This window comes from Lagenorhynchus albirostris, chromosome 18, assembly GCF_949774975.1.
Source record: "Lagenorhynchus albirostris chromosome 18, mLagAlb1.1, whole genome shotgun sequence".
Taxonomy (NCBI): Eukaryota; Metazoa; Chordata; class Mammalia; order Artiodactyla; family Delphinidae; genus Lagenorhynchus; species Lagenorhynchus albirostris.
Window position 1 is genome coordinate 18,243,800 of NC_083112.1, and position 10,183 is coordinate 18,253,982.

General features: G+C 39.0%; 1 protein-coding gene and 1 long non-coding RNA gene across 3 annotated transcripts in view; one reads left to right on the forward strand and one right to left on the reverse strand.

The window, feature by feature from the left end:
* Window positions 1-1,272, forward strand: part of LOC132509037 (uncharacterized) — a 41,914-nt gene extending 40,642 nt beyond the window's left edge. The window contains exon 3 of the long non-coding RNA XR_009536862.1: window positions 1,091-1,272. This is a non-coding gene — a long non-coding RNA (uncharacterized LOC132509037). The remainder of the gene's footprint in view (window positions 1-1,090) is intronic.
* The window catches only part of CDADC1 (cytidine and dCMP deaminase domain containing 1), a 40,841-nt gene extending 30,673 nt beyond the window's left edge, over window positions 1-10,168 (reverse strand). Inside the window, exons 1-3 of one of the 2 annotated variants that reach the window (XM_060129592.1) lie at window positions 9,960-10,166; window positions 9,132-9,229; window positions 2,420-2,494 (exon numbers count right to left, since the gene is read on the reverse strand). In XM_060129592.1, the coding sequence (XP_059985575.1) occupies window positions 2,420-2,494; window positions 9,132-9,229; window positions 9,960-10,041 (255 nt within the window). In that variant the 5' untranslated portion in view covers window positions 10,042-10,166. Of the gene's footprint in view, window positions 1-2,419; window positions 2,495-9,131; window positions 9,230-9,959 lie in introns of both variants that reach the window. The other variant, XM_060129593.1, reaches the window with a different exon arrangement.
* Between the last annotated feature and the right edge of the window lie 15 nt (window positions 10,169-10,183).

Genomic DNA, 10,183 nt, shown 5'->3' on the forward strand with positions numbered 1-10,183 from the left:
CCTGCCGATGCAGGGGACACGGGTTCGTGCTCCGGTCCGGGAAGATCCCACATGCCGCGGAGCAGCTGGGCCCGTGAGCCATGGCCGCTGGGCCTGCGCGTCCGGAGCCTGTGCTCCGCAACGGGAGAGGCCGCAGCGGTGAGAGGCCCGCGTACCGCAAAAAAAAAAAAAAAAATCAGTTCTACATAAGCCACAAAACAGTCTACACTGTTTTCACAGCAAAAGATCCTGAAGTAAGGAATGTAAACCTAATCCTTGGGTTCATAAGGGATTTTACAATATGAGGGGGACTTGGGCTGAGAACAGTGTCCATTATTCCCTACTCCCTTTCAAAGGGATTCTACTCTACAGTTATTCCCAATAGGACACATTTGAAATCACTTTAAAGATCAGACCAAAGCTGTATTTACTAAAATAGTCAAGTTTCGGTTTCAATTATGAGTATAAATTTTTGAAACTATGGAGAATGATACTTTGTGAAATGTGAAGGAACAGAGAAGGTTTCATAGAATTCCATTTCAGAGGTAATCAACCATCTCCTAAACATTCTGGACATTTAAAAGGAATATAAAAATCCTTCCCTTACAAAATATATGTCCAAAAACATAGATTAAATATGAAAGACCTGCCTATACTGGCTTTTAAAATAAGCCTTAAATTTGCCTTGACTCCTTTCCCCTCCCTATCCCAAAATTTCTTAAGAGCTTTATGTTCCTCAAACATAAAGTATATGTTAGTATCTACTTCTAAATACTTCCAGCAAGCTTTTAAAAAAAATTGCCACTGATGAGGCCTTATCAAAAGATCTCAGTAGACTAGAGCTCCTTTTATTTAAACCAATTGTGACCAATGGAAATGGCTGCAATTAAATGATTTTAGCTTTAGATTTTCTAAGTAGTTATGCAGACAGAAATAAAGCCAGAAACCCTGACCACAAAAGACTTTAAAAAAAATTATTCCTAAAAAATGGGAAACATACTCAACAATTTATTTTTTTATTGGAACAATCTTTGCCAAGTTTATCACTTTTTTGTCTAGAGTCCTTTTCACTTCAGAAAATATCTTTTTTTTTTTTTCATTTTGTTTCTAGTTAAGGCCAAAATACCAAGTTTGAGACCAAGATTTTTCCATCCCAAACTGAAAACAAAACAAAACCAATAAAAGCCTAAGTTGCATTCCATTTCGATACTTCCACTTACTCCAACTCCCAGAAGACTGAATCTTCGCAGTGAATCACTGTTCTGGATCCTGATTTTGCTTCACTTCACTAACATCTTGGCAAGTGTCTATGTAATCCTAGTCACAGAGTTTTACATTAAAACATAGGCAAGAGAGGACAGTCTGGTTTGTACATGAAGTAGTACGTTTACTTAAATGGCAATTCACGACTCTTCCCTTTTGCCTTTCTTATAATTAAAAACATCTAACTATTCTAAAATAAATTATTTCTATATTCTTTTGGGCATTTGAGAGACTCACTCTCAGAAATAGTCAGGAAATCTCCAGGAATGTACATCAGAATCATCAAGGTAACTTTTTTCAAAATATACATATCTCCACTTCACACCCAATGAATCAGAATCTGTCTGGAAAACTCAAAAGATTAAAATAGCAAGGAAATACTATGCAATATTAAAAAGAACAAGGCTCATCTTGCCAGGTTTGGGCTTTGATTTTACCGTACTTACAAGCTAGTAAGTTAGCCTGTTACTGTTTCATGGATGCTAGCAGAAGACATGAAACTCCTGGGTCAGAAACAAAGGACTTTATGGTTCACAGCACAGCAAGCCATGTGACATCATGTTTGTGATGGTTCCCTTGCCCCCAAGTCCCACAAGGGGTCATGCAGATGGGTCCATATGGATTCCTGGACATGAAGCGGGTTGTGTTACAGGAGAGGAACACTGAGCTCGGGAATCTGTTATGTTTTATTGCAAATAGTGAGCAAACCTGCTCTATGTCCCAGAGGGAGACATTATCTTAACCCTCAAGGTTGCTTGCGGCAAACACAACTCTTGAGAAATGGCCTAGGTAAAGAACAGTTAGGGCCTTGCATTCTTGGCAAGACCAGCAGGATGTGTTGGAGTTTGAAAGAACATGAAGAGTGTTTCTGAACACATCTATGTAAACTAATATGGGAAGGTGAGAAGAGTTAAATTTGAAAAATTTTAAGAAAGAGCAAGATGTAGGAACATATTACAGAATACATAATCCCATCTGTTCTCCCTCACCACCCCCAACCTTTGGAGAGACATGTATAGTCTTGTAAATGTATGATTTTTAGAAGAGGATACAAAAACTCTCTTGGAAGTGGGAATGGGGAACTTGAGTATAAAAGAGACTTTTATTCCACTTTATACCATTCCTTTTGCTTTGTTATTATGAGCCTATGCTTTTTTTTTAAATCATAAAAATTCACCTGTTTTTTGTCAGTAGATACTCTGGCCATCTCTTCATTATCTCCTAAGGGTCCATGCTTTCCTTCCTCCCTTTCCTAATTAAATGCAGATTAAGGGGGGGAAAAAAGATTAGTACATAAGATGTGATTAATTCAATATTTCCTATTTAAAAACTGGTTTCTTTGGTGTGGCCATTTATTTTTTTCCTCGATGAAACTCTGTATCGACTTCCTGCTTTGTTCAGGTTCAAGTTCAGGCTACTCAACCTAGTAAATAAGGCTTTTATAATCTGACCCCTGAATACTTTTCCAAAATACAGAAGAACTGAAAATAAAATTCTGTAGTTTAAGGTTTCAGAGTTGGGGCAGTTTTGAGCAATGGAAAAGTCCTAATGTGGCCATGGCTAAGAAGGACAAAAGGGGAATAGAGGTAAATTACCTGGCACTGGGAAGGTGAAGAACTATGTACCAAGGATATGAACTATGGATTGTGGTAGGCAGAATAACGGTCCCCCAAAGACCTCCCAGTCCCAATCCCTGGAGCCTGTGGCTATGTTATATTACATGGCAAGGTTGCATACGGAATTAAAGTTGCGAATCACCTTGAGATGGGGAGGTTGTCCTGGATTATCTGGGCAATGTAATCACATTACCAATGTAATCACAAGGGTCCTAAAAGTGAAAGAGGGAGGCAGGAGAGTCAGTGCTAGAGGGATGCAACATGAAAAAGCCTCATCCCGCCATCGCTGGCATTGAAGGTGGAAGAAGAGGTTCACAAGCTAAGGAATGTGGGCAGCTTCTAGAAGCAGGAAAAGGCAAGGAAACAGATTCTCCCTGAGAGTCTATAGAAGGAATGCAGCCCTGGCAACATTTTGATTTTAGTCTAGTGAGACCCATTTTGGACTTCTGATCTATAGAACTGTAAAAATATACATTTGTGTTGTTTTAAGCCATGAGCTTTGTTGACACTAATATAGGAATGTCCATAAGTCTCCTCTAAAAGTAAAACTTGAAGTAGAAAGTTTTGAACCAGGGGATAATTTCGTTCATCCATCCATCCATCCATGCAACCAGTTTTTGAACACAAATTTTCTTAGCAGATTTATTTTTCATTTATTAATTCAACAAATATTTATTGAACCCTTTCTATGTGCCAGCCATAAAGCCAGTTGCTCAGGATGCAGCTCTTACAGAGCTTATGATTTAAGAACACAGGAAAGTGATTATGAGGTAAGTAGATGACAGAATGAAATAGCAGAATCCTGTGAGCCCCAAAGTAGGTGTGATATGCAATAAATTGAAGAAAGTTTGAAAGTGGGAATGACAAACTCGGTGTATGCTGACCTCTTGGTTTTCTGAAACAAGGGCTGGATGCTAGAAAAGGAGTAACCTCTAAGAAATTTACAAGAAAAGCCATGTCCTGGGAATGAGGTTTCTGTTCAAGTAGAACAGGAAGTGGAGGAAGTAATTATGTTGGTAATGTAATTATGGGGGTGTGGATGGTAGTAGTGGTGATGCTGATTATATGTATGATAATAATAATAATACCTAACATTTACTGAGTGTTGGCCATGTATCAGGCCCTAAATTACCTCATGTAATCTTTACAAAAGTAGCTATGATTATTCCCATTTTGCAGATGAAGAAACTGTGGATAGAGATTCAATATCTCAAACATGGTTACATAACTAATAAATGGGTAAGCAAGGATCTGAGCCCCAAATCCATTGTCTTCACTGTTATCCTATATTACTTCTGTTCTGGAAAAGTATGTGAGGTCTTTCAGCATAAAGATAAGGTACAACACCAGAGGACACAATGGGAAGAGCTGGGAGAGAAAGACAAATATGTGATGTGCAGAGAAATATGAGGGAACAATGCAGTTATTCTAATTCTTACTAAAGTAACATTCAGGCAATTTAGGTAAGTCTTACTTAACTGAAATTTAAAACTATAAACCAGTAGGAGAGAGAACTATTTTTAAATGACAGCCATGTTCAACAGTACTCGATTTGTACTTCAAAACTTTTAAGTACTTACTTAAAAGTAAGTACTCAGAAGTCTCATAAATAGTTTCTCTCCTACTCATTTATCTAGTTTTAGACTGGATTATTAAAAATTCTTTTTCTTTATACTCAATATATAACTTGCTGAACAATCCTCAAGGCACACTCATACACTGTGAATATTTGACAACATAGAAAACTCAGTAGTTATATTCTGAAGTGGCTGAAGTTAATAATTCCATAAGACTGGTAAAAATGACAATTTAAATGTTCAATAATAAGGGAATAAACATGTTACATTGCTACAATGGACTGTTATGCAATCATTAAGAGGACAATAAAATGATAATAAAAACCATACAATTCCTAGAAGAAAACAGGTGGTAAGCTCCTTGACATAGATTTTGGCAATTTTTTTAATCTGACACCAAGAGCAAAAGCAACAAAAGCAAAAATAAACAACTGGGAATACAACAAACTAAAAAGCTTCTGCACAGCAAAAGAAGCCATCAAGAAAACGAAAAGGCAACCTACTGAATGGGAGAAAATATTTGCGAATCACATATCTGACAAAAGGCTAATATCCCAAATATATAAAGAACTCATACAACTCAATAGCAAAACCCCAACAAATCCAATTACAAAACGGGCAGAAGATCTGAATACACATTTTTCCAAAGAAGATATACAGATGGCCAACAGGTACACAAAAGGATACTCTACATCATTAATCATCAGGGAAATGCAAATCAGAACCACAGTGAGATACCACCTCACACCTGTCAGAATGGCTATTATCAAAAAGACTAGAAAAGTGTTGGGGTTAGGGTGTGCTGAAAAGGGAGCTGTCAGGCACTGTTGGTGAGAGTGTAAGTTGGTGCAGCCACTATGGAGAACAGTATGGAGGGTCCTCTAAAAATTAAAAATAGAACTACAATATGATCCAGCAATTTCACTTCTGGGTATTTATCCAAAGAAGATGAAAACACTGACTTGAAGAGATATATGCACTCCCAATGTTCACTGAAGCATCATTTACTTACAAAAGCCAAAATATGAAAACAACCTAAGTGTCCATCAACAGATGGATGGATAAAGAAATTGTGGCATATATATACATACACACACAGTGGAATATTATCTAGCCATAAAACAATGAAATCTTGCCATCTGGAACAACACACAGGGATCTCAAGAGCATTATGCTAAGTGAAGTAAGTCAGACAGAAAGACAAATACCATATGATCTCTCTTATATGTGGGATCTAAAAACAAACAAACAAAAACCCCCAAGTTCACAGACACAGAGAACAGAATGGTGGTTGACAAAGATAAGGGTGGGGGTGGGAGAAATTGGTGAACTTTAAAAAAAAATTTAGTTTAAATAAACTGAATTTAAAAATAAAAATAACAAGTACATAAAGTACATAGTATATGCCAAGCACTATCTAAGACCTTTACAAATATCAAGTCATTCATTTTTCAATAGAAGTTCCATGTAGTATGTACCAGTAACACTCCATTTTACAGATGAGGAAGATGACACAGAAAAAGGTAAGGTAATTCACGCAAGGTTACACAACTAGTAAGAGATGGAGCCAGGATTTGAACCCAGGCAAGCTAATTGCGAAACCACTGGCTACTCCCAAAGCATTACACTAAGTTGCCACTCCAGTGTTTATGACAGTATTACAGCATGAGGATTTTCCTATGTTAAGTGAAAAGGGCAGGATCCAGAATTGAATGATATCAAATGAGTAAAGAAAATAGAGAAAAAAGATTGAGAAACAACACAAAAATGTTAGTAGTCTCTAGGTGGTGGAATTATGAGGGATTTTTTTTTCTTTTGTCAATTTTATAAGTAATAAACATGGGGCTTCCCTGGTGGCGCAGTGGTTGAGAGTCCGCCTGCCGATGCAGGGGACATGGGTTCGTGCCCCGGTCCGGGAAGATCCCACATGCCGTGGAGCGGCCGGGCCCGTGAACCATGGCCACTGAGTCTGCGCATCTGGAGCCTGTGCTCCGCAACGGGAGAGGCCACAACAATGAAAGGCCCACGTACCGCAAAAAAAAATAATAATAATAATAAACATGTATTACTTTCATAACACATAAAAATATTTTATTTTTAAAAAGACAAAGGTTTGTAAAGTGTCAGAAGCAATGTTTCCAATACAAGTACTTGTGAAATTGCATCTTAGAGTTTCTGTGACTTAATTTGTATAGCAAAAGCAGGATAAATAATTTAAGTGAAACAAATTTATTACTTTAGCTTAAAGAACATTTTTTTCTCTTAATAGGAAAAAGATCTTAATCAACTTTATGAACATCATGTGCAATTAATAGTGGACTTATTTATTTAATTTAATGTGCCTCTGCTGAAAAAGAACAGGATGTATTCTTGGGTGTGTGTGTGTGTGTGTGTGTGTGTGTGGTGTGAATGAATTAAAATGAGACCAAATCTTGATACTAAAAACAGGATGTATTCTTGGGTGTGTGTGTGTGTGTGTGTGTGTGTGTGTGTGTGTGTGTGTGTGTGTGTGTGTGTGTGTGTGTGTGTGTGTGTGTGTGTGTGTGTGTGTGTGTGTGTGTGTGTGTGTGTGTGTGTGTGTGTGTGTGTGTGTGGTGTGAATGAATTAAAATGAGACCAAATCTTGATACTAAAAACAGGATGTATTCTTGGGTGTGTGTGTGTGTGTGTGTGTGTGTGTGTGTGTGTGTGTGTGTGTGTGTGTGTGTGGTGTGAATGAATTAAAATGAGACCAAATCTTGATACTAAAAAAGGTTCTTCAAAATTATTACTCAATTTGTAAAAAGCCCAGCTTTTAATTAATTAATTTATTTATTTTTGCTGTACGCGGGCCTCTCACTGTTGTGGCCTCTCCCGTTGCGGAGCACAGGCTCCGGATGCACAGGCTCAGCGGCCACGGCTCACGGGCCTAGCCGCTCCGCGGCATGTGGGATCTTCCTGAACCGGGGCACGAACCCGTGTCCCCTGCATCGGCAGGCGGACTCTCAACCACTGTGCCACCAGGGAAGCCCTAATTAATTTATTTTTAACTGAAATATACTTGACATATAACATTGTGCAAAATTAAGGTGTATAATACATTAATTTGATACATTTATATATTGTAATATGATTGCCATTGTAGCAATAATTAGCACCTCTAGGGACTTCGCTGGTGGTCCAGTGGGTAAGACTCCACGCTCTCAAAGCAGGGGACCCAGGCTCAATCCCTGGTCAGGGAACTAGATCCCACATGCCGCAACTAGGAGCTTGCATGCCACAACCAGCAAGTCCACATGCCGCAACTAAGATCCAGTGCAGCAAAAAAAATAAAAAATAAAATAATAACAATAATAATAATTAGCACCTCTATCTCTTAGCATATTTGATGATTATAATACAATATTGTTTTCTACATTCACTGCACTGTGCATTAGATCTCCAGGGCTTACTTATTACTCATAGGTTTGTACCCTTAAACAACATCTGTCCCCCCGCCCCAGCTCATGGTAACCACCATTTTACTCTCTCTGAGTTTGGCTTTTCTAGATTCTACATATAAGTGAGATCATACAGTACTTGTCTTTCTCTGTCTGACTTATCTCATTTGGCATAATGTGCTCAAGGTCCATTTACAGTGCTGCAAATGGCAGGATGTCTTTCCTTCCCGTGGTTGAATAACACTCCATTGCAAAGCCCAGCTTTTTAAATGCACTTTTAAAAGGCTTAAATCTCTAAACATTTGCTTCTAATCTGTCTCTTCAAGAGAAATTTCATCAGCAAAAACCAAAACAAACCAAAAAAAAGAAACCCAACAGCTTAGAAGTCTTCTACTTTCATAAAATAATACTAAGCTGTTAATAACTAGGAAGAATAAAGGACTTCAAAATCCATGAAGAAAATGAAGAACTTTCTCAAAGCCATTAATAATATGTGGAGCCAGGGTGGGGGTTAAGGGAGTGGTTGAAAAATAGGGAATAAAAATGCATAACATTTTAAATAATGTTTTATTATTTATAAAACATTTTACATAGGTATTGGGAGAAAACTACTCCAAGAGATATCATTGTATCATGAAAAGTGAATTCCTTATCTACACACAGACCTTACACCCTTCACAAAAACTAACTCAAAATGCGTCATAGACCTAAATGTAAAATACAAAACTATAACACTCCTAGAAGATAACCATAGGAGAAAACCTAGGTGATCTTGAGTATGGCGATGACTTTTTAATTACAACACCAAAGGCATGATGCATGAAAGAAATCAATGATAAGCTGGACTTCATTAAAATTAAAAACTTCTCTGAAAAGGACAATGTCAGGAGAATGAGAAGACAAGTCACAGACTAGGAGAAAATATCATAAAAGACACATCTGATAAAAGACTGTTCTCCAAAATATATAAAGAACTCTTAAAACTCAACAGTAAGAAAACAAACAACCTGATTAAAAAATGGGCCAAAGACCTTAACAGACACCTGACCAAAGAAAATACAGATGGCAGTCTGAGAGGGTAACTACATATTCTACTTTTAGACTGGAAAGAGAAACTATCACAGCTATGAATTACAAGTATCACACTAAACCATGAAGGTATTTTGCAAATTTGAAGCCTTGTTGAGTTTAAGTGTGACCGAAACTAGAGCAATAAAATCAAATTTTAGACCACCGCTTGTCTAAGGGGAAAAACTGTCCAAGGAAACAAATTATACCTGAGACTTTTGTCTTTGACTTTTGACTGATGGGAAGAGCTCCATCCAGAGACTGAGCAGAGTGAAAAGGTTGACTTTAGAAAGCCTTGGTATTTCACCTGCAAAAGAGAGGGCAAACACTTTAACATTTTACTAATGATGAAAATAAGAACTAAGATCAATGCCACTTGGGTGCTGCAGCCTTAGCTCAGTTTTAGCAGGAGGCAGAGAAAAAGGATTCGTGTGCAAGAGAATCAAAGCACTTTCTTATCAGGAGACTGATTTCAACCTCCTTGCCGGCAACGTCTTCCAGCACTTTCCAAAGTTGGGCCCTCTTTCACCCAGCAGAAAAAAATAGTACAGCTGATACACGTAGCTATGGGAACACTCCAAAAAAAGTTATGAAAAGTCCTTGCATCTGAGATCATCGTGGAGCAACCTTTACTTTGGACTGTGATGAAGCGTTGCAACAAGGGCAGTGGTTAGGACCCAGACCTAAAAATACGGTGACCTTAGAAGGAAAAGCAGTTGAAATATAGGAAAGCGTCGCGTGCGGTTAATTTTGAAATCTAATAAAAAACACAGTTTGGGTAATTTTCAGGCTCGTCGATCCCAGCTCCAGGTCCTGGGAGGAAAAGTAAAGGGGAGTAGTGAGCGCAACTTCAAAAGCCAGTGCAGCCGGGCCAAGGGATTCCAGTGACCGAGGTGGGGACGCGCCCAGGGCGGGGATGGGACACCCAGGAGCAGAAACGCAGGCGAAGACGGCCAGGCAGGGAACCCAGAGTGAAACGGCGGGAGACGCACAGAGGAGAGCTAAAGGCGAGTGGCGGGAGGATTCGGGGCACTCACCGGTCATGCTGCCAGTCTGGGTGCTGACTGACCGTCCGGCCCCCTCGCTCTCCAGATTTTGCATCTGCCCTGCTTCTTTCATCGCCAGCCCAGCGGCCTCTGCTGCCCAGGAAACCTCTCGCTGTCCTGCATGATCTTTGCCCCTGCTACCCTACTTGTCGCCTCCTCCCAGCAACTGTATAGCAACAGCCAACTCTGCGCGACCGAATGACGTAGGAGCCCGG